The 25,062-nt window shown below is 38.8% G+C and overlaps 2 protein-coding genes across 4 annotated transcripts in view; one reads left to right on the top strand and one right to left on the bottom strand.

Moving 5' to 3' along the window:
• LOC126473508 (trifunctional purine biosynthetic protein adenosine-3) overlaps positions 1-25,062 on the top strand; it is an 81,103-nt gene that overhangs the window by 37,684 nt on the left and 18,357 nt on the right. For all 3 annotated transcript variants that reach the window (XM_050100602.1, XM_050100603.1, XM_050100604.1), the window contains exons 10-14: positions 2,709-2,931; positions 9,298-9,496; positions 10,389-10,640; positions 17,019-17,222; positions 22,639-22,791. In XM_050100602.1, coding sequence (XP_049956559.1) covers positions 2,709-2,931; positions 9,298-9,496; positions 10,389-10,640; positions 17,019-17,222; positions 22,639-22,791 — 1,031 coding nt within the window. The remainder of the gene's footprint in view (positions 1-2,708; positions 2,932-9,297; positions 9,497-10,388; positions 10,641-17,018; positions 17,223-22,638; positions 22,792-25,062) is intronic.
• The window catches only part of LOC126473510 (dnaJ homolog subfamily C member 28), a 126,196-nt gene continuing 110,531 nt past the window's right edge, over positions 9,398-25,062 (bottom strand). The window contains exon 6 of the mRNA XM_050100609.1: positions 9,398-9,523. Coding sequence (XP_049956566.1) covers positions 9,491-9,523 — 33 coding nt within the window. The 3' untranslated portion in view covers positions 9,398-9,490. The remainder of the gene's footprint in view (positions 9,524-25,062) is intronic.

Genomic DNA, 25,062 nt, shown 5'->3' on the forward strand with positions numbered 1-25,062 from the left:
AAATCAAAACAGATCTCAAAGTGCTACATCAAAACATGCAGTACCTAAGCAACAAATGTATAAAATTACAGCAAGCACTGAGTGAGGAGAATGTTGGTGTGATCTACTTCATTGTATATTGTGTGCAATCCATTCTGTTTGTGGCTAGAATGATCTCACCGGTGTATCCTATCCTGTAGGCCCACTGCCTCTCTGTCCCAGGAACCAGCCGCCCTTGCCCAACCCTATTTTTCACTCCCCATGTCTTTTCTCCCATGTCTCCCCTACTGCACTCCTCCCTACACAACTTCTCATCCCAGTTGAGCTGCAGTTCCAGCAGCTGGGGTCCTGTGATCTTGTAGCCGTGCGTGCATGTGTGTGTGTGTGTGGGGGGGGGGGGGGGGGGGGGGGGGTGCTCGTGCTCTATAGCTGTGAAGGAGGGACGACTCATCCAAAAGTTAGCAATGTTCCCACACTTGTTTAAGCATCTGTCAGTGACTTGACCTTTGAGGGGCAGACATACAAAGAGATCAGGGGTACGACCATGGGAACCAGGATGGCTCCTTCCTATGCCAAACTTTTCATGCGTCACTTGGAGGGGGCTTTCCTGGAATCCATAAGTCTTCGGCCCCTGGTTTGGTTTAGATATGTTGATGACATCCTTACCATATGGACTCGTGGTGAGACTGACCTGTTAAAATTCCTGCAATCTCTAAATACCTTTTCTCAATTGAATTTCACATAGTCCTATTCCAAATCCCATGCCATCTTCCTCAATGTTGATCTCATTCTCATCGAAAGCCAGCTACACACTTCAGTCCACATTAAACCTGCTATCAAACAACAGTACTTACATTCTGACAGTTGCCATCTGTCCCACATCAGACGTTCCCTCCCATACAGCTTTGACATTCAAGGCAAACATATTTGTTTGGATGCAGACCTCTTGCAGAAATACACCACCATTCTCACCTCAGTCTTCACTGTACATAATTACTCCACCAGTCTAGTTCAAAAGTATATTTCCCAGTCCATCACATCCAATCCTGGTACTGCTGATCCCTCCAAAAAACAACTTCCGAGTGCACCACTGGTCACTCAATCTTATCCTGGTCTGTAATGTGTTAATCAGTTACTCTGACAAGGCCATGACTTCCTAAAATCATGACCGAGCGAGGTGGCGCAGTGGTTAGCACACTGGACTCGCATTCGGGAGGACGACGGTTGAATCCCGCGTCCGGCCATCCTGATTTTAGGTTTTTCATGATTTACCTGAATCGCTCCAGGCGGATGGTTCTTTTGAAAGGGCACGGCTAACTTCCCCAATCCAATGAGACAGATGACCTCGCTGTTTGGTCTCCTCCCCCAAGCAGCCCAACCCTAAAATCATGCCCTGAAATGAGATCCAGTCTGTCTGAGATTTTGCTCACCACACCTATAACAGCTTTTTGTCGCCCTCCAGTCTCCGTAATATTCTCGTCAGATCCTATGCTCATTTTGCACCCATCTCCCTACCCTATGGCTCCTACCCTTGTGACTGTCCCCACTGCAAGATTTGTCCTATGCAGCCTCCCACCACCACCTATACCAGCCCTGTAACTGGCAATACATATACTATCAAACGTAGGGCCTCATGTGAAACGACACATCATATACCAACAGTTATGTAAACACTATTTGGCCTTCTACATTGGCATGCCTACAACCAAATTATGAGTTAGGATGAATGAACATAGGCAGAGGGTGTGTACTGGCAACATGCAATATCCTGTTACAGAGCTCTACAATGTGACAATTGTGTCCTCAGTGCTGTTTCACCACACGCGCCATCTGGATTCTTCACCCAGATATCAGTTTCTCAGAACTCCGCAAGTGGGAGCTAGTGTTACTACATGTCCTTGGTTTTTGCCATTTATCTGACCTTAATTTATGTTCATTTCTTTTGCCTCAGCATTTCTTCACAGTAACTACTCCTTTCTTCACAGGAATTACTCCTTTCTTCACTCCATTTTGGTTTTCTATATCTATCATTTTTTTACCTGTATTTTTGCTCCCCCCCCCCCTCCCCACCCTTCCTCTGTTATGTATAATGCCCAGTAATCTCTGTCTTGCATATTCCCCTGTCTTCCATCTTTAAACTCTCAGGTTTTCAAATATAGTTTGGTGCAGTCCCCAACAACCAGTCTTTCCTTCTCATCCCATCCGGTAAGTCTCCCCTGACCCACAGTTCTGGGTGCCTTTCCTAAAGTCTACCCCTTTTTCTAGACCTCTCCAGTCCTTTTCCTTGACTCCTCTTCCTTCCCCTTCAACCCTTCTGTCGGTAGAAGGAGTCGCTGACTTCAAAAGCATGCTTAATTATAACCTTATTTTATGTGCGTGCTGTGCTGTTGCTTGGTGAGAAGAGTTCTTATCCATTCAATTACATCTTATTGTCAAATTTTGATTGTTGTCAATGACTTAGTGTCTGAGCTGTTTAGTGAAATTTATGCCTTTCATCACTAAACATGTGACTGTTTCACAGGCACAAGTATTGTCAAAAACACACACACACACACACACACACACACACACACACACACACACACACACACACACACACACAGAGAGAGAGAGAGAGAGAGAGATATATATATATATATATATATATATATATATATATATATTGGTGGTTGTCTTAATGTTTACTTCGGCCAACAGATCAACTAAATTGGTATTTGTTTTCTGTACAGATCATTGTTGCAGAAAGGTCTCCTCACATATAAAGAAAGTGGTGTTGATATCAATGCAGGGGACTCACTTGTAAATCAAATAAAATCATATGTAAAAAAAACCAACAGGACTGGTGTCTTAGGCTCCATTGGAGGATTTGGAGGTGTTTTTGATGTTCCTGCTACTGGTTATAGTGATCCTCTTCTTGTGTCTGGTACTGATGGAGTTGGCACAAAATTAAAGGTAATTTCATCAACAATGTATCTTTCTTCTTACATATTCATTGTTTGTACAGTATGGTGTAGCAGTAATTTTGAGGATTCAACATATGCTACTTTGTATTTAGAAACTAACTCACCACACAGAGGAGGTGTTAAGCAGCAGACAGAAACATTTAAAAGTAGACTGTGCCTCTCTGCTGCTCACTGCCATCTCAGTGTGGTAAACAGCAACCCAGCTTAATTCATATTGATGTTTTCCATTATCTGATTGTATAACACCATATAGTTGTTTTTGTCATCATTCTTATAAGGTATCTTTGGCGCAGTTATCTACTGTCTTAGATATTTGAAAACTGTGGTCTTTTGTCTGACAGTTCCAGCATTTTCAAGAAAAATCTCAGTTAATTGTATGTGGGATGGTTTGTTGCTAAGTACGTAAGTTGATTGTATGATAAGAAAATTATTTCTGCTCTTCATGTTTGTTTAATTTCCATTACAGATTTAGTAGCTTTGCTAATTTTCTAACTGTAAATAAAATACAAGTTGTTGTGGACTTTCATTGCTTCCATTTACTTCTTTTCACAGAAAGTACAGTGGTGAATGTGGGGTGAGTTCTGTTTTTTAACTCCCTGCATGTAGTGAAATTACCAGTTAGAGATTTGTCATCTTGATGTAATTGACAACGTTATGCTGAGTTTTAATAATGTGGCTGTCTCTTAGTTGAAAATATCATCACTCTTTCTATCTCACTCACTTTAATAAATTTTTTTCAATATTTGAGTTAAGATGACTGACTAAAACGAAGCACCCTGAAGTGAAAATTTTCTTGTGTAGCATAGTAGTTTGCACTTTTTGTTTTCCTAATGAACGCTAATTGACATCATTACATATTTTGGTATGCAGAACAGTAGTAGTTGTGTTATAATTTTAAATGCTGTTTGTAAAGTGTGAAACATAACACTTAACATTTTAATGTGACTGGTTTCTTGCCCAGTATAATAAATACATGCTCCTGGAATTGGCTCCTATCTTCATGTGTTAACATGTATGCATACAAAAACTACAGCTACCAGGTGTACAAGTATGAAATGCAGATTTCAGACAACAGATGTTGCACCAGTGCAGTTTGCGCTATAAAGATTTGACATTGCACCATTTTGTTGTGTCATTAACGAGTTACAGATGCCCACAAGTGATAAATTGGAAAAGTGTGTGAATAGAGTTGTGTTGTTGTGTTCAATATGTCAAAATTTATACCGAACAAAGAGCATTCACAGGGAGCATTAATTATCTGTTTTCATTCGAATAAAACTGCTGCTGAATCATACAAGTTACTTCGAGAAGTTTATGGTGAACGTACTCTGTTGCAAGATATGTGTGAATGATGGTTTCAGCATTTCAAAAATGGTGACTTCCATGTTGCAAACAACAAACATGGAAAACCATCAAAAAAATACAAAGATGTGGAATTGGAAGCATTGTTGAATGAAGATGATTTGCAAACACAAAAACAACTCGCCAAGCAGTTGGGCACTAGACAACAAGTTGTTTCCAATTGGCTACAAGAGATGGAAAAAGTTCATAAGACCGGTAGGTGGGTACCACATGAGTTGAATGACAGGCAAATGAAAAAGTGCAAAAACTCATGTGAGATTTTGCTTGCCATGTACAAAAGGAAGTCATTTTTATTTTGAGAATCCCAAGTGCAAAAAATTATGAGTAGACCCACCCACACCATCCACATTGACTGTAAGACTGAATCGCTTTGGCAGAAAGACAATGCTCTGTGTTTGGTGGGACCAGGGGGCATGGTCTATTATGAGCTGTTAAAACCTGGGGAAATGGTTAATACTAATTGTTACCAACAAGAATTGACTGATTTGAACTATTTGCTGCTTGAAGAAAGGCCACAATACCAAAAGAGGCAACACAAAGTCATTTTTCTTCATGACATTGGTCCTTCACATACAGCAAAACAGGTTCGCAACGTGTTGGAAGACTCAGCTGGGTAGTTCTACCCCATGCAGCTTACTCACCAGTCTTGGTTCCTTATGATTACCACTTGATTGCACCGATGGGTTGTGCACTTGCCTGAGCAGCACTTCGGTTCACACAGAGATGCGAGAAAATGGCTCGCTGAATGGTTTGCAGCAAAGGGGGAAAATTTTTACTGGCGTGGAATTCACAAAATGCCCAAAAGATGGGGAAAATGTGTAATAAATGATGGAGCATACTTTGAATGAAGCACTATTTATCATTCTTCTGAATTTAACTTTTTTTGTGCTGTTTTTTTCTGCTTACTGTATTGTCTCCCTACTCATTTTTCCACTTAAAATGTTTCTGTTGCTCAGTCTATTGAAATTTTTCCATTGACGCATTATGAAGGCTACACTATAGGTTGTTATATAGCACACAACAGTACAAATTTTAAATTATCAACACTGCTGGCCGAAGGACATGTTATGGTATTATTGGAGTTCCTGAAAAATTAGAAGGGAATAGTAAACTTAAGCACAAGGAAAAGGGTGTCTTACTGCCCAGAGATTAGCTGTTGCAATAACAGCTTTATTTTAGGCAGTTTTGTATCCTATCTACAGCTGAGTCTAAGACTTCTCCTTGTTTCACATAATCTTCATGAGAAAAAATATCAAATGGAGACATCAGAGACATTAAGTTAGAAAAAAATATAAGAAAATTATATTAGTTTCCAATTTAGGAAAATGTAGAACCATTGGTAAATCGAACTGAAATATAGTGGCTGACAGAGATAGAAATCTTGTATTATGCATTTAATGTAAATAAGACTATAAATGAGACTATATTACAAACATTTTGCGTCTTTGAGCTATTGGTAAATGATTTATACGTATATCTACTGTCCATTGCTTCTTTTGTGTGTAAATTAGTTGGCTTTCCTCCATACTATTGCATGTATTCCACTGTTTGACTCCATTTAATAGAAATCAGAGTTTGTTTGTTTTCTTTTTTGTGTAATAGATAATTTACATGTGTACCAAAACAAGTTTGATCAAATGATAAAAAAGACATATAGAGCAGGGAAACGTTACCATGAACTTCTTTGTGAATCGTCTACTCCTTGGGAAAAGGAGAAGAAATATTGTACATACAAATTATAATTTTATGCAATTTATATATGTAACATCTGCATATGTTTAGTTCTGTTTTCAGGTACATATGTAACAGGGTGTATCATGACTAATAGCATAAATGCATATATCTGAAAGTAAATGGCACTAGAGACAAAACCGAGCGCGGTGGCGCAGTGGTTAGACACTGGACTCGCATTCGGGAGGACGACGGTTCAATCCCGCGTCCGGCCATCCTGATTTAGGTTTTCCGTGATTTCCCTAAATCACTCCAGGCAAATGCCGGGATGGTTCCTCTGAAAGGGCACGGCCGACTTCCTTCCCTAATCCGATGAGACCGATGACCACGCTGTCTGGTCTCCTTCCCCAAACCAACCAACCAACTAGAGACAAAAAAGTCTCGGTAAACATAGGTTAGCTAATGAAATGTGTGCAAAATAATTGTGACTTTTTGGTTACCAGCCACCACTGACTTGATTCTGTGTTATGAAAAGGTAACTATTCTGTACAACATTTAAAAAAAGGTATTATAGATGCCTTGATGGGAGTGCAGGTATTTTGAATTAACACAACAGTGCACAACTGTACTCATAGTTAAAGGAGGTGTTCAAAGTGTTGTCCTTGTACCCGGTGCAGGCCTGTACCCATCACTGCAATGAGTTTCAAATCCTTTTAAACATGCATGGAGCATTTCAAAAGTCTTATAAGCAGTGACAAGACTCTGTTTCATTTCATCAAATGTGTTAACGGGAATGGCGTACACTACACATTTAAATTGGCCTCAAACACAGAAATCCCTATGATTCAGATCAGATGATGTTTGAGGCCAGGTACAGGTCCTCTTGGCCCAATTTATCTTTTGTCCATATCAGCTTATTAGATGTCATCTCACGATAGAAGCAAAATTTTCCACTGCTCCATCTTGTATGTGGCATGTCCTCTGGCATTGCTCTAAAGTAACTTCCTTGAGCAACCCTGCAAGATAATGCCGCAGAAACTGAAAATAATTCTGTCCATTGAGTGTGTTTGGTAACATACGTGGCCCAATAAGATGATCATCTAGTACTCCTAGCCATCGACTCAGTGAGAAATGTCACTGATGTGGACACTCGTGCACAGCATGTGAATTGGAGCCTGGATGATCACAAATGTGATAATTAAACACACCATCACAGGTGAACCCTGCTTCATCTGTAAATAAAATGTTTGTCAAACATGAGGTTGCTTACAGCTTGTTGTTGCATCCACTGACAGAGTTTAATCTAGGACCATAGTCCACCTCAGTAAGACCCTGAACTAATTGGAGGTGATATAGGTAGATTGCATTGCAATGCATTATTTTCCAACCACTACTATGGCTCATTCCAGGAAATTATGTTGCAAGTCTGCATGTCTACATTCCTGGAGAGTATTCGACTGTTTGCAGCATTACATCTTCAAGCACACACATAATTTGTGCAGACCTTCCTGCACCTAACAGCATGTGCAAAGTTTCCAGTTTCTCGAAGGTGTACTCCTCATTTCTGTAATGTTCCATGTTACCAACACAACTGATGCTCTGCAAACAGCTGACATGAGTGATACTCTGACTGTATACTGTACTGTCATATTCATTCTGCTTACAACTCCACCTCTTGAAAATGTAAACAAAGGTCACACTACAGAGCAGCATTTGGTGTGTACACAGAATGACGTTTACACAGAATGGTAAACACAAAGTTGCAATTATTTCACAAATGGTTCATTTGCAGACCTATGTTTGTGTCTAGTATCATGTACTTTCAACAGTATGCATTTTTCCCATTAATTATGATACACCCTGTATAATTACTTTATCATATTCAAGTGTGAAAATTGTATACACACTTTGTTACGTACCTGTAATACTACTTCTAACAGTTTGGATGAAAATCAACACAAAAATTTAGTTTAATAGTAATTTGTAATATCCGCACCATAATATTGTGTTTCTTGCAAATGATAAAAGGTTTTAAGCAGGAAACAGTACATAACTAATTATTTAGGATGTTAATTTTGATTAATTTGTTATATTTGTACATCATTCTTATTCACTGTAGAAGTTGTGGTGATTTTTTTGGGTTATTTCGTATTCTTACTGGAACACAGAGATTTTAGTTTAACAAATAATCTTTTTACAATCAAATTTTATTAAATTATTCATTTATTCATAAATAATTGATTCATTAATTGACATAATTGTACCTTCAACTATCTACAACCACAACAGATTTACCAATAGCAAAAAGCTCTCTTCTTTGCCCTAACATAGGCTCTTAAATAAATGACAGTGCATCATATTTTCAGTATTATTATAATCAATATTTATCTGATTTACAGTGAACAGAAACTTGTGCATATGGATTTACACATGACAGAAATGGTCAGCAGAAAACACAAACATTTTTACATAAAAAGTTTTCCAATGCTAAATTTAAAAAAGAATAGTTTCAACAAATAATATTGAAATATGTAAATTTTCATTAGATACAAATACACGCCAATTCCCTTCAATAGCTGTTACTCAAATGGCGTATCTTTATACCAAAGCTTTATCATCTTATAAAGAAAAGTGTTCCAAGTGACACTGAACACCAGAAATGAATTAACTGTTTACATTTTGAACAATTTTTTAAATTTTTTTCCATAGCCTTTGCCTCATATCTTCACAGGGTCAACATGTTAATTATTGGGCTTGGAAATTGTAGTTAGAAGGCTGCCAGATAGCCTTCCTGTTGCAACCCCCTTCCCCAAGACAGACCTTATGTACTCCAGCTGTCGGTGTCTAGTGTTATCCCATGTGAAAGTGTTTGAATGTTTTCTAAATGTTGGTGAAATGCGGGGACGTGGGTACCTGCCCTATATTCACCTAACTGGATGCAGGAAACCACATGAAAATCATATCCAGGCTGATCACACTCCACCCCTCGTGGGTAATCTGCTAGGCAGATTTGATGTGGGGCCAGCATGCTTACCAAAATCTGGGAAGTGATTTGTTAACACACGTCTATGGAGGCAGGTTTTTAAAAGACCTGCACGATACTTCCATTACAGTATTTTATGTTGTATATTATATCCAACTTCATTAAATAATGATTATTGTAAGCTGAAAGTCAAGCCATGGCTGTAAATATACAGTTACTTAATAAAAAATTATTGTTTATTGTATTCTAGAGTAGATCGATCTCGGTCTGTTACTTGCATGTATTGGATGTATTACATTGCTTGATATTAACAAATGTGATTTACCACTACATGTGCAGGTTGCTCAGCAGTGTGGCATCCACTCAACAGTTGGAATTGATCTAGTTGCAATGTGTGTAAATGACATTCTTGCACAAGGAGCAGAACCACTTTTCTTTCTGGACTATTTTGCAACTGGTAATCTGAACGTTGACGTAGCTTCGCAAGTGGTTTCTGGTGTAGCTGAAGGTTGTCGCCTTGCAAATTGTGCTCTCATTGGTAATTAATAGAAAATATTTTTTCCAACTGCAAAGTTTTCAAAGAGCTCAAGATTATTATGATACATAACTTTGCCATATTTATGTAATTGTTTAAATTGAATGTAACAATAAAATATGTTTGCAAGCTTTAGCGGCCATTGTCATAATCTTTAGAGTTGTTTGGTTATGTCATACTCCTCTTCAGAATTCTTGAATACTGAATGTTTAGGTCCCTCTGCTGGGACCAAAAACATCAAGTATGGTAGAGTTTTGAAGAGAAATGTAAAATAGCATAACAACTTGCAAAATTTTACCATCAAAATTTATTATCGCTTTTTTATGTGAAATGCTCGTTTTGATATGAATATTCCATCTTCAGGATTGATGGTGCTTATTATAGAGAACTGATCAAGATTTTAATATGTAGGAGCTTTGGTCCTTAAGAGAATGATAGACCTGTTATTTGAAAGTTAAATTACAGAAAATGGTCAAAGTGCAAAAATATGTGAAGTTACGATATTCCTGCTGCTGTGGAACAAGAATGACAGGTATCTCATCAATTTACATATTTGTGTACTTGACCATTTGCATTAACTTTCATAATATTTTCAAGTATCTCATAAACTCACACTATGCCCATACCAATTGTTACACATTAAAATCTCAAGGATCTTCTTATAGTAACCATTCTGGACTCTGAAGACTTGTATAATTATAGCAGAGCTGCTCTTTGATTATAATCATAAAGCAGCTCACAAAATTTATATGTTTGTCCATAAATTGTGTAATTTTTTTAAAAAATCAGGACTGCCACTGTGTACTGAATTCATTGTTTCTATGGACTTTTTAATAAATAAATAAATAAATAAATAATAGCTTTCAGTTAGCAATTCATTGGTTGTCGTCCACAGGTGGTGAAACAGCTGAAATGCCGGGGCTTTATGCTGAAGGTGATTATGACCTGGCAGGCTTTGCTGTAGGAGCAGTCGAACGTAAAAAGTTGTTGCCAGTGATGGATTCCATTATTCCTGGAGACATTGTTCTTGGATTGTCATCCAGTGGAATTCATAGCAATGGATTCAGTCTTGTGAGGAAAGTTGTTGAAAGATTTGGTGTTAAATATAGTAGCAAAGCACCATTCAGCAAGACAGGGAAGAGTTATGGTATGTGTCATGGTGAAATAGAAAGTCTTATGCCTGTTTGTGTCTTTTCTTTCAGAATCTCAAATTCTGTACTAACTTAGGATTATTTTTTTCATTTTTTAAATCTTGTCTTTTGTTTCATGTTGTGACTATGAGTCAACACTTCCACAATGTTCATTTTGATTTATCACTTCAACTTGTTGACATATCGTGAAGGATGCCTTATGGACAACTATAGAAGTAAAATAATGTTAAATATGAGTCATTAAATAGCATTGTACTTCTTTGCCATTTAGAACTAGAAATAAAAAAAAGGAAGAGATGCTACAGATATGAAACTTGATAGAGATCAAACAGTGGAAAATCCATGATGGAATGTAACTCGACAGCGAATATTTGCAGTTTGAGCGAAGAAAGGTGAAACAAAGATAAAACAGATGGCAACTGCCATGTTTTTGATGACAGTGATGTTGACTTACAGGAGCATAGAGCAGACATGATCAATAATGTGAGAATTATAATATAAAATGCTTACAGAAGATAAGGGTTTTATCAGAGGAAAATTCAGTTTATAAAATTATGAGGACAGAATTAACCTCAGGTGGCAAAATTATTAATATAACCAATAGATACACGTAAATGTTCAAGAAATAATCGTAACTTTAAGAAGTATTTGTTCCTAATTTTGGGAACGGGATAGTTTGGGAAATGTTGGAAAGGAAATTTAATTTATTCTGGTCCCAGAATGAGAGGGACCCACCTGTAGTGAGGATGAGGGCAGACAAAGGTGAAAGGGGTAGGCTTCAGAGACAGGAGAAAGTCAAAAATAGTAAGCACTGTGTTAGCTTCAGTTCAAAGTTGATGAAAGAGTGAAAAATGAAGATGGATTAAGAGGGGAAAAAAATGAAATGAACTGTACAGTGGACCTAGCCAGTTTGAGCTGTCTGGAGTAATTCATCAACATGTTATTGAGAGTTAAAAATTTTCTTTCATGTGTGTAACTGCAAGTAGGCTACAGACAGGTTTCCAGCATGAGTTATTGCATTTCCTATGTGACACAAATGCCTGCCTTTCAGGACAGCAGCAGTTCTTTGTGGTAAAAGCTACTGACAGTTTATGCTTTCAGTGCCCTGTTGAATGCACTAAAGTGCCCACACCACTGACTAGCCAATAGTGAGGTCTGAGGAAGGAGTCATGTGGTTGCTACTGGTTGTGTCTTGGGGAGCAGAAGAAAGTGACTCTTGGTGTCTAACTTTCTGATAGGGCAAATTACCTCCTGCTATCAGTCTCCATGTTTACTGTCTCTGACCAGCCACCAACTAGTTCAGATTGAATCACCTTTCTCTCTTCTGCCTGTTCCTGTATTTTGTGAAAACTGAAACTGGTGGAAGCCCCTGGAGTCCAGCCTGGACAATGTACACCCTAATGCCAGAATATGGTGAAAAGTTAGTTTTAATTCACCTCCCTTCTGGCACCTCCCTCTCCCACCATTGACACAGGCCGCCTCCACACAGGTGCTGTCCATACAAAGACAAAAACCATTTGGACATGCCTTAAAGGCCCAACGTTACTGACAGGCAGTTGTGTCATTTCTCAGCCCTTTGGCATCACCGGATACAGTCCATACAGAGTAATGGAGTTAAGAAGTAGACAGAAAAGGACATGGGATTAAAGAAATAAAAGATAATTAAATAAGATATAAAACAAATAAATATTATTATGATGATGATGATGGTGATGAAAAAGAGGGGGGATTTTATGTTCAGGAGGTTGTTGCGGAGCAAAGATATGTTAGGTGTCAAGTACCTATCTCTGGAGTTCAGGAAAACTAATATCATGTGAAAGAGTCCAAATACCCTTATGATATGCCAGGCACTCAGATCCCTTTTAATGCTGTAGAGTATGTTCAGCAACAATGTGCTGGGTGCCCCCAAGCCTTACAGTTCTTCTATGCCCACTCTTGATCTCAGCCAGTTTAAAGTGGTCTTTTCTCTCTAAAACACTGTGCAGTGGACATGCATTAGTCAATAAACATTACTGTGGGTTTGCAAGTTGCTTTACATTCGATATTGTAGGATTTACCAGTGGTGGGGCTGGAGTAAGTGTTGGTGGATGAGTACATGATATAGATTTTACAACAGGAACATTTCTAAGCGTATAAACCTTGAAAACTCTGTTTTTGTTGTTGTTGTCGAAACCTTGATGTAGAGATATTGGTCTGGGAGAGAGCACTTGGCTTGAGGAAGTCATAGCCTTGTTTTAGTAATGTATTCAGTCATTCAAGCCATGTGTGGTATTATATCAAGAGGCATGAATCTCTTAAAAAGAAAAAGAAAAGCAGGAACTGTATTATCAGAGGATGAGTGAGTTTACAAATAAAATCTGTGAGGTGTTTGTGAGAGAGGAAAGTTTGGAAGTGAAAGTGTTCTACATCTATGTGATTACTCTGCAGTTCACAATTAAGTGCCTGGCAAAGAATTCATAAAATCACCTTCAAGCTATTTCTCTAGTGTGCCACTCTCAAAGAGTGCATGGGAAAAACAAACACTTAAATCTTTCTGTGTGAGCTCTGATTTCTCTTATTTTCTGATGATGATCACTCCCCTCCTGTGTAGGTGGGCACCAACAAAATATTTTCACACTCTGAGGAGAAAGTTGATGATTGAAATTTCATGAAAAGATCCTGCCATAATAAAAAACACTTTTGTTTCAATGATTACCACTCCCAATTCGTGTATTATATCCATGGCAGTACTCCCCTATTTTGCAATAGTGCAAAAAGAGCTGCCCTTCTTTGAACTTTTCTGATGTCCTCTTGTCGATTCTGTCTGATGCAGATCCCACACTGCACAGCAATACTCCAGAAGAGGATGTACAAAGCGTAATCTAGGCAGTCTCTTCAGTAGAACTGTTGCATTTTCTCTGTGTTCTGGCAATAAATCGTAGTTTTTTGTTCGCTTTACCCACAACAGTATGTCATCTTTCCAATTTAAGTTATTCATAATTGTAAACCATATTTAGTAACTCAGCTTTAGTGGCACAGTCATCAGTATCATCACCATTGTTCGTGCTGTGAAGGTATTGACTGTGTCTTTCCATTGGTGTACTTTACATACAGCAAGACTCTCTTTGGATTTTCTGCCAGATTTTGAGACAGAGTTTCTTTGTGGAAAGTATTAAAGCCATCTTGCATTGAAATTTGTGATACATTTTCAGCTTCTGTAAAACTCCATCAATCTTGAGAGTGTTGAATGATTCAGTGTTGGAGCAGGTAACTCTGTCTTGGATGCTGAGCCTGAAAGGAAGTGTTTGATATTGAAAGGGTGTCAAGTGCCAAAGTATAGGTATTGTAATTTATTGGCGAGTTTTGTGTGGATGGAGGTTTGGATGTGGGCAGCTGTAAGGTGGAAGTCAACATCAAAAATGGTGACTTTGGATTTGGAAAAGGATCATATTAACTTGAGTTGGGAAAAGCAGTAAAGCTGTTGCACAAAGTGGTGGAGTTCTTCACCATGCATGCAGACCACAAATGTATTGTTATTAAATCTTTTCTGACCCAGCAGCACCACCTTTTGTGTCGTGAGGAATGCCTCTTTCATGTGGTGCTCGAAAAGGTTGGCAAACCAGTTCCCATAAAGGCCTCTCCCCTTATTCATTTGTGAGTTCAAAGGTGAAGTATTTATGGGTAAGGATGAAGTGAATTAATTTCAAAATAAACAATGTTTTTGGAAGACTTTCGGGAGGACGTTGGGAGCAATAGTGTTCTAGCACTGAGAGGCCATTTGTATGCAGTACATTTGTCTAGAGTGAGGTCGCATCGATAGTGTTAAGAAGGGTTCCATGTGGAAGAGGGCTGAGAATGACACTGAGATGTTCCAGGAAGTGGTTGATTTCTTTTGTGTGAATTATGGGCTGTGTGTGATGGATTGGAAGAGCTGGTCGACCATGGCTGAGATTTGTTCAGCAGAAACTTTGAAGCCAGCTGCTGTAGGACATTGGGAGTGTTGTTTATGTATAATTTGGAAAGGGGATAGAAAGTCTGGATGAACAGAATGAGGTCATTATGAACAGTTTTGTATGTGAGGTGTCCAGGGGCCAACAATTTCTCATCCCTGCTGCTCCTCAGTATTATTGTCATTCTTTAGTTTACTCTTGATCCATTTTCTGTGCTCCTTAGACTCTTCGTTCTGTTAAACAGGCCCTGCAACTCTGTGTTAATTGTGTCATGATATCCTTTCACCCTGAATTGTAATCCCTCTCCTAAATCTTTATCTTATTTCCTTTTTTGCTTCTTTGATATGTAGGTTGCACAATACAAAAGAAAGTTTGAATTCCTACTTTATACCTTTTTTACTTTTAGAAATTTTCTCTCGATATTCCATTCTCCATATAGTCTCAAGTTAAAGTAAAGTTACAATCTCCACTTTCTTTTAAACCATCTGTGCTCCTAACTTTAACTAGATTTTTATGATTGTTGCATTCATTGTTTTGTTACTTTCCCCCTTTATTGTATTGTTCTGTCAATGCCTTTTCTTTTAGTGATGTAGTTTGATCTTTACCTTTTTGTCAATGGCCATTGTTTCTTTAAAGATATTTTCAGAATATTAACACTTTACATTCTTCTGATGTTGACATGTATTTTTCTTTTTCATTCAATATCAATTTTTTTTAAATTTTATGTAAGATTGCATTTGTTACAAGGAAACAATGTCTGGCCAGTACATCCCTTCAGGAAATGTAATTCCAATTACTGACATTAAATGTATTCAGCAGGAAAAGTAACTATACCTGACTTTCTCAATCATTAGTTTCTTCCTTTGTAAGGAAAGAGGGATAGATGAGGAAAGGTTTGAAAGGAAAATGGATCAGTCAGACCACAGGGTTAGAGGGAACCGATTTATTGTTTGTTCCTTCACATACCTACACTTCTTTCCTCCCAGAGAGAGGCACTAACAGTTCTCAAATCTAGCTACAGTTTGCTCAACATTTGAATTTGTTTATCTGCAACACCTGGAGATAAGTACTGGTCAGCCATTGTGTTTATCTGCAATTTTAAAATTTTCTCAAATCAGTGTGTCTTGTCATGAGATTACTTTTAGTATCATTACTTCCTCATAAATGCTTCAATGTGTTTAATAATGATGTGGCAAGTTTCCATCTTGCAATGTTTTTAAACTGTATGCCTCTCTTCTTCTCATTTTGTCATGCCCGTTCATGGTTTTTTTTTCTGGTAATAATTGTTGTATGACTGCATGAATTGAATTGTCAACATCTTAAACTCAACTGCTGCCATTTCTTTGTTTTTACTCTACACATTTTTATCTTCATTTGTAACTGACAAGGGAGCGATACCAACTGTGAATTGCTGATTTGGATGAAATTTTGTACAGGCTTTAATCATTTAACAAATTTAACATGTTTTACAGTCTTTTTGTTGTGCCTATCTGTGACTCAGCATCTCTGTTACATGGTGAGTAGCAACTATCTTTTCGTAATATTGTCATTATTCCATCTTGGATTTTCCATTGTTTCATTTTTTTTTTTTTTTAATAGACCTGTATTTCAGCTTTTGATTAAACTCTCAAAAGTTTTTGAGAAAACTGACACTAGTTTTTTGTGGTATATAAATCCCAATAACTACACTTGCTTGGTGATCTAGTCTCATAGACTAGTGGTGAGTGCACAATGCTCTGAAAGGTTAAATCTATCTGTTCATCTTGCGAAAACTTTCTTCATTAAATAAAATATCTTTTTGACAAAACAATCAGCATTTTAATATCGTAAATAATTTTATTCATTTTATGTGGAAGAACTGCTAAAGTTGGTCATTTTTTTACAACATTCGGTGCAGCAAAGGTTGGACGTGTGAAAAATTTCATCCAAATCCACAGTACACAATTGGTTGCTGTTGTAATCCTATAGTGTGAGTTCATGTAATCAAATAGTGTGCAATCTAAGTGCCTCAACGGCTGGTGTTGAGAGGTCGCCTCACAACCTGGACAAGCGGCACAGCAAGTGCCGTACCAAGTGAACAACATCCCAGTATAAGCCTGGCATCCTGGGCCCTCAGCCTCACCTATGTTTACTTGCTTATTGCAGATTTACCTAAGAGACTTTTTATTGGTGTGATGTATAGTTGTGATACTTTGTGCTGTTCTATACTTTGTTCAGTGTTACAATCAATCTCTTCGTGTGGAGCAGAATAAAACTTGTTTGGCGTTACTTCTGATATTGTGTCTGTACAATGTTACAACAGTAGCCTTGCCCTGAAAGACTTAACTTAGGCTTGTAATATTTGATAGAACCAATTCCAATGTTTAATGATCAACTGCAGTACTATATCAAACTGGTAGCAAGGTATGACAGAAAGTTTTAGTGAATGTCATTGTCTCATTGTAGGTGAAGAATTCTTAACACCAACAAAAATTTATGTGAAGGGCTTGCTGAAAGTACTACAGAGTGGAAAAGTCAAAGCTCTGGCTCACATAACAGGTGGTGGGCTGATTGAAAATATACCCCGTGTATTGCCTGATGGCACTGGAGTAAGATTGGATGCTGCTTCTTGGGAAATACCTCCTGTCTTCGGTTGGATAGCAGCAGCAGGTAGGCAGTGATTTTCAGTCTTACTTCACAATTAATCAAAACTATATTTACCTAGGAATTGTGCTGTTGCATTTTTTTTAACTGATAGTTTCATAATTATGAATGAGTTGAAATTTGCTTATCAAATGATAAAGCTAATTTGTTGGTAAAATTAGTTAATAGGTTCTGTTTTTAAAACATTCATTGGCTGCTTATATTTTTATTGATATCTGGCTACTGCAATTAATTTTGGTGGGCTTAGCTTGAACTATATATTCAACATTCAGTTCTGGATAAAAAGGCCTCATCTAGTCTTCAGCTATAAGAATTCATGTTGCTCCAGTGTGTTTTCTGGTGTCATCACCCACTTTCCACTAGGTTGGTATCTCAATCTTCTTTCGTCTCTTGATATCGCAAAGTATGTCATTGGTATACTTGCCATTCATTTATGTGGATTCATGTCCAAACCATACTTAATCGTCCATGTCCTGCAATCCTATACCATCATTTAGTTTGTTTACTACAGATTTCTTTTCTTGCAAGTTCTTTGGAAAACTACCTCATTTCCTACCTTATCAGTCCACTTAATTTTCAACATACTTCTGTAATACCACATCTCAAATGGTTTGACCTTTCCTTTTCTGGTTTTCCTACAATCAATAATTCACTTACACACAATTCTGTGTTCCAGACTACAGTCTCAATTACATCTTCACGAAGTTGAAACTGTTCTAACCCAAGAACACTGTAATTTACTGCTCGTACAGTACACACATGTGGAAGACAACGTACAACACAATTAGGTATACATAAGTGGCGGGTGGAGGCTTGCACTCTGGCCTATATATTCATTAGATCCAGCAGGGGGCACAACTAGCAGGCTGAATGCGCAACTGCTGTCGTATTAGCAGGCCGAGTGGCCACTAGGAGTGAAGCACAAAGTTCACATGCGAACAGTGAAGTGGTGGACAGACAGAATTGGTAGTTACAGCACTCCCTTTCCTTTCTGAAGAAGTGACCACTGTGCTCACATGCATCTCTTGTGTGGTCAACGTAGGTTGTTGAGCCACTCAATGCATTGCCATCGCCGCGTAGGGTCGGGTGCGGTGCCTGCTCCCCAACCTCTCCCTCCCCTCCCTTTGTGAGAGGCTGTATGGAACAACAGGCGACACTGGTGCAGCATCCCCTTCCACATCTGAATCAAACCCCAGGGAAGGAGATTGTGGCAAAGGCAGCGGAATATTCGGTGCCGGCTGCGATGGAGGTGGCTGTGGTCCCCAGCAGCTGAAGGGGGCACCCACAGCAGAGGACACAGTTGCAGAAATGGCGGGAGCAGCAGCAGAGAAAGTGAGGGTACCGGCTGTGATTCAGGAGATGGCTGGGCAGACGGGGATGCAGCGAAGGCAGAAGTGCACCCAATGCACAGCTGCCCACACAAGGTTGTAGCAGGTTGATATTCCTGACACCCATCCCTCAGCCGTGCCGACAATGCAGATGCATCATCCACGAATACTCTCAATTACTGGTGACAACTGTTTCGGTCGGCGGCCAAACCCGTGAGCACAAACAGCTGTGATAGGCTGGAAACGTGGTGCCGGTGCCGGCACCGGCAGACAGCTTGGTGTCAGCCAAAGAAGATGTAGCAGAGACTGGGGCTGATGGCCATGCGAAAACTCTTCCAGACACTTATCCCCAACATGTGTGAACTCGTAAGTAGTGAGGAACCAGTCAAGAGCTACTTCTGGTGACACATCCAAAACATACTTTATAATCTGAGTCTCAAATGTTTGTACTAGTCATTCAGCTTCCCCATTCAATTGAGGTGGAAAGGAGAAGCTGTGACGTGGCAGATGTAGCATCTTTTCTTTCTTTCTTTTTTTTTGCAACAACTGAGTAGAAATTTAAGAAAGATCCCACAAAATCTATATGAATTCATTCTCAAGGCTATGGATCTGGCTACGGTGACAAAGAAGCACAGGAAGCTGCATTATCGGTGGCACACTGTGGGCTGACTGCCTGGTCCAAAAACATGTCTGCATCCTAATGTTGCACCGTAGGTTGAAATATATCTCATAATCATATCATGAAAGGAAAAGAGCCCACCACTGTAAGTGATGTGCGGCTTTATCTCGTAAAGACTGAAGGCAAAACTTAGACCCTTAAAGAAAAATATGAAATGTTTTTAGAACATACACAATTGCCAAAGCCTCTTTCTCCATCTCAAAATAGCACTGTTGTACTATATTTAAGGATTTAGAGCCATATGCAATAGGGTGTTCAGAGCTGTCCACGTACTTATGAGCAAGGAAAGTGCAAATGGCAAACTGAGACCTGTCTATCACTAACACAAGGTGCTGGCCCAGCTGAAAAGTGACCTACAGCTTAAATTTCAAAAACTTTAGTGCCCAGACACAAGCCAGAGACCCGTGGAAAGGAAAATCTTTATATAATATTGCATGGAGTGGTTGTGCCACAGGAGCAGCATCAGGCATGAATTTGTGTTAGTATGCAATTTTGTCTAAAATGCCTGTAATTCCTTGATGGACATGGGCTGTTGCAGTGCGGCAATAGCACCATTGTGCTGGTGCAATGGTTTGATTTCAGCATGCGACACTTCGAAACACAAGTAAGTAATGGATGGTTGAAAAACTGTGACTTGATTGAATTACACTTTGACCCTGCAGACTGTAAAATAGAAAATAGAGCATGAAGGTTCTGTAAGGCACCAGGCATTACTATGTCATGCAAATAGTTGATGCAGCCTGGAACTGATGGAATAAGTTGATCTGAAAAGTAATGAAAAATAGCTGGTGGCGTTTGCCACACCAAAAGGCAAAGATTGGTATTGATAAAGCCCAAAGGGGGCATTGATTACTAGAAGGCATTTAGATTCCTTGTCGAACAGTAGCTGTAAATATGCCTCTGCCAAGTCAGCCCCTGAAAAATAATGGCCCCCAATAATTTTGCTAGCAACTCATCAGGGCATGACAAAATATAGGTATCAGTACTTGACTGTGTGTTAATAGTTTTTTAAAATCACCGGAGAGGCATAATTTAATGATAGGTTTTTTTAATATTGCCAATGGTGCTGACATTTCACTGTAAAAAGAGGATGAATAACATCAAGGGATTAAAGACAATCTAATTCTGCTTTTACTTGATCCGGTAAAGTTACTGGTACTGAGTGGGCCGAGGAAAAATGTAGTTGGTCATGCTGTTTCATGATAATATTAGCCTGAAATTGTGTTGCACAACCCTGTTGTGGAGAAAACAGAGAGGAAAATTTGGCACAGAGAGCATCTAACTGTTGATATGGAACTTGATCAGAAACCTAAAGCACTTCATCATCGATGGAGAATTGAAACAGTTTAAAAGTGTCCAAACGAAACAGATTTCCAGTGTCGGCATTGTTCACAACTAGTGATGCTAATGAATGAACCACAGCCTTGTGAGTCGCACGTGCAAAAACTGTCCAAGAATTTGGGATCTGTTGTTTCTTATAACTCACCAGCCTCCATTACACAGGAGTTAGAGGGGGAGAGCCCAAGTCCACATGAGTCTAAGAATTCACAAATTTAGCAGCTGCACCTGTGTCCATCTGCAGTCACAGCCACACTTCAGTGTATAGCTTGCTTGGAGACACCATTACTGCTGACATACTGTTGGAGAGGAGTTACATACAGAAACAATGTCTGCTTTCTTATAGCACCTGTTACATGTTGCCCATCGCTTGGGACGCATGGTCTATTCATGTTAAATGAAACAATATGGGCATGAAGGCAACAGAGCACACGAAGCTGTAACTGTTGTGACTGGACTCTTGTTGTCACAAATGCCGATTACCTATATGGAGCTGAGATGTCTGTTGTGCCGTTACAAAAGCTTCCCCATTTCATTGCAGACTGATTGAATGCTGGGAGGGGTAGGAGAGACTGATTTCTGAAGCTTTGCACCAGGCTTCTATCTTACTACCTGCTGCTCATGAAACTTCAAATGTGAGAGCTATGTTTAATACTTGTGTAAGCATAGGTGTTGCACACTGTAAAGCTTGCTCTTGAACTTCCCTATTACGAGAAAAATGTATAATTGTGTCTTGAACCATTTGATCTGGATCGGATTCCTTATGAACATTTGTCACAAAATTATGATGACAGCTAAGTCCATGTAGTTCTGCTACCCACGCCCTGTATGACTGCTTTGGCAATGGTAAAACTCCACACGAGCAGCAACAGTATAAGTATGTTTACAGTGATAGGTAGAACATAACTCAAACATCTGATCAAAAGAAAGACTTGAGAGTCTTCTAAGGGGGCAAGCTGACACAACAACTGATACCCACAAGGTGAAATCCATGGCAAAAAAGGGCCTTGCACAAGTTTATATCTGTTACCTCAAATGCCTAGAAATGTTGCCACAGATATTTTTTGTAAGTGTCCCAGTTTTCTTGTGCATCATGGTATGCAGGCAACATTGGAAGTATTGAACACTCTAATTTATTGCTTGAGCAGTACACACACATGGAAGATAAGGTACAATACAATTAGCTACACACAAGTGGCTAGTGGAACTTACCACTCCAGCCCCTGTATTCATTAGTTTCAGCAGGGGGTGCAGTCGGCAGGCTGCTGTCATATTAGTAGGCTGAATCAAGCACAAACTTCACGCAAGAACTATGAAGCGGCACACACAAAATTGGTAGTTGCAGCAGAAACCTATATTCTTTTGGTGAGGAATATTCTCACCGAGTGTGGTAATCTGCTTCTTACATCTTTCTGGATTTCATTTACTATGTGGTCCGTAAATTTGATGTTAAGTTTGTTGTTGTGTCCATCATGCAGAATTTGCTTCCAAGGTTTTATAAATCCTTCATTTCATTTATTTCATTGTCTCCAGTTTTGATGATGTAAAGTTTTTCACATATTTCATTTCTGAGGCTCTTCATTTGTACAACAGGTTCTGTAACACTTCCTCACTTTCACAGAGGATAGCGATGTTGTCAGCAAATCTTATAATTGATATCCTTTCTCTTGAATTTTAATCCTATATAATAAATAACAGAAAAAACTGACATAGGCAAAAGTATGTGATAACTGAAGCAAACATGGGTCCACAAACAAGCAATGGGTGAAATTATCTGAATGTATAGTTAGAGCTGCCACTGATTTCAGTACAAAATATTGTCCTAGTTAGGGGCAAGTATGCTTGAAATGCAAACTTTTCAATTAAGCTGCTTCAAATATATCTTCTGTCTTATATTAATTATTTTGAGTCTGAGGCATAACTACATCAATCACTACCAGTAATGGGGAAACTAAACTATAATCCTCCTCCTTTGCTTTTCTTGTAGGGAACACCAATTGTCCCAATGATTGTGTAATACTTGTTAAGGTCATGCTATAGATCTTGTGCTGAAATGAAAACTATATTGCTGTTGCAGGTGGAGTAAGTGAAACAGAGATGTTAAGAACCTTCAATTGTGGCATAGGTGTTGTTTTAATAGTGAATCCGAATGATGTAGCAGATGTGCAAAAACTTATTACTGAAGAAGATGCAAAAGTCATTGGCCAAGTAGAAAAACTTAGTTCCACAGGTAATTTTTTTATGATATAATGTTGAAGACAAATAATCAATAACTAAAATTGTTTCAGTGCTTAAGTAGTTATCACAGTATATTAACATGCTTTACTTAGCAGTGGTATTAAGTCTTTTTAACTGTCATTTTTATTGAAGATTTGCAATCAACTCTATTGGAGTTTTTGCTGGGTTGTTTGGTCCCCAGTAAGGGTTGGATTATTTACAATGATTGTTGGTTTGGGGATATTTTATGGCTACTTAAAAAACGATTTCCATGAGAAGATTCATTCAAACTGTGACTGTAGCAATATAATGTTAGTACTGTAGTTCTCATGCTTAAAGTTTCCATGTCTTGTATCATAATAGTTAAGTTATGTCACTTCCTAGAAGTAAACATCTACAGGTAAATATGATTCCATGTCTGATGAAATTAGTTCCTATTTCCACAAGCACTCTGTAAAGTGTGCTTTGGTTATGGAAAATAGCTTTTTAAGCATGCAGTGAAATTACTATTGATCTTTTTATAAAGTGGTATGACATACTGAGCGTGCTGCTTACTGCAGTAATTATTAGGGGAGGAATGACATAGTGTAGTGCAGACCATTCCAACACTGTCCCACACCTCTATGCACCCACCAGCTTACCCATATGCATGCGAAGGTAGTGTAGGCTACCAACCAGGCAACCTGTTTCTTGTATTCTGTGTGTGCACAAGCCATCTGGCCTTCCCTCCCTGTGGGCTCTCAACACCTAGCACAAGCTATGTCCCAGCTCCCTGATTACCCAGATATCAGCGTTTGTCCACTCCTGCCCATTCTGACCATGGGTACACAACTACCCATGGCCAGTCACTTGTGCTGGAACAGCCTGGCATGGTGAGTAGCACATTGTTATCATTACTATTGAATGCAAAAATGCAGAAATTTTCCTGCCCTTCATTATAATTGTCACCCAAAAGGAGGGAAGAGAGATTATCTCATGTACCACTTCAGGGACTCAAATGCATGTATTTCACTTACTTTTACCCCAGCCTTAACTTTCGTACATCAGCTCTGATTCAACAGTAACTGTCCAGTTCCTTGAATTCATTGTAAGAAGATAGAAGGAGCAAATATTTTCCCCTTATTCCCTCCCCTCCTCTTCATTGCCCCCCAAAATCCTTTGTCGCTTTATTTTTTTTTTCTGTAAATGAGAGCTGGGTCCACTTGAGCAGGTGGATGAGCGATAAGAACTTTTCACTCTCCCACAGCAACGCCTTACCTGCTGTACAGGGCACACTAACAGTCAGTTCCCTATCTAGAAGTTTAGTGTGTGGTGATTGACATTAATTCTGTTTGGGTATGTTTTTTTGCACTAATTATGTTTATTATTAATATCTGTATTTCATATACTGTTAATGCATTTTGTGGAGAGTAAACATTCCCATGTGTTTCTGAGCACTATGTTGTCAATATGGAAGGGTTGGCATAACATTGGGAAACAGCCTGAAAGTGCTCCTTGTGATATGACTGGGTAGAGAGAGTGGGGATTCTTCTGCACACTCTTCAGTGTACAGGTTATACTGTTCAGAAACAGGTGCCCTAGGCAATCTCAGAAATCTCTGGTACTGGTGATTTCTCTCAAACTATAAAGTAGTCTATGTCCCATTAGCCAGTATGATCTTCTTCTACAATGCATTATACAACTTTTTCAGCAGATCTTTGATTTTCTGAACTCACAGCATGAAACAAGGTTCATAATACCTAATATTCTCCCCACACCAAAGCGAATGTCATTTATAACATCCCCCCTCCCCCCCTTTCTCTCCTATTTCTTAAAATACCTAGACAGACCTCGCAATCCAATGTAGATAATGACAGAAGGGGACAGAAAAATCGCTAAATGAGAAGATGGCTTCTGTCCATCACATAGATGGAGAATTTGGGAAAGAGAGATAAGACTAGGGTAAAAGATAGTAAACATGATTTGACCAACAGATTTGACCTATTAAGTGAACTAGAGGAGGATGAATCCAAACGTAAAGTAACATAGAATGCTGCAGAACAGGCTATAGGCCTTGTAGGTGAGTTGAGAAGAAAACAATAGTAAAAAAGAGTTCTGAGAAATGATAAATCACGGAAGGGCTGTAGCATGAGCAACTACAGGAAAAATTAGTTTTTTGTGTACGAGGTCTAAAGTTTTCTGATAGTAAATGACAGTCTTAGCCTGCTAACAGAATACTTATGACAAAAAGCAAATACAATCATGTGGCAGTAGTTGGAGCAGCCTGGGCAAAATGGCATCTACT

Source organism: Schistocerca serialis, chromosome 4, assembly GCF_023864345.2.
Source record: "Schistocerca serialis cubense isolate TAMUIC-IGC-003099 chromosome 4, iqSchSeri2.2, whole genome shotgun sequence".
NCBI lineage: Eukaryota > Metazoa > Arthropoda > Insecta > Orthoptera > Acrididae > Schistocerca > Schistocerca serialis.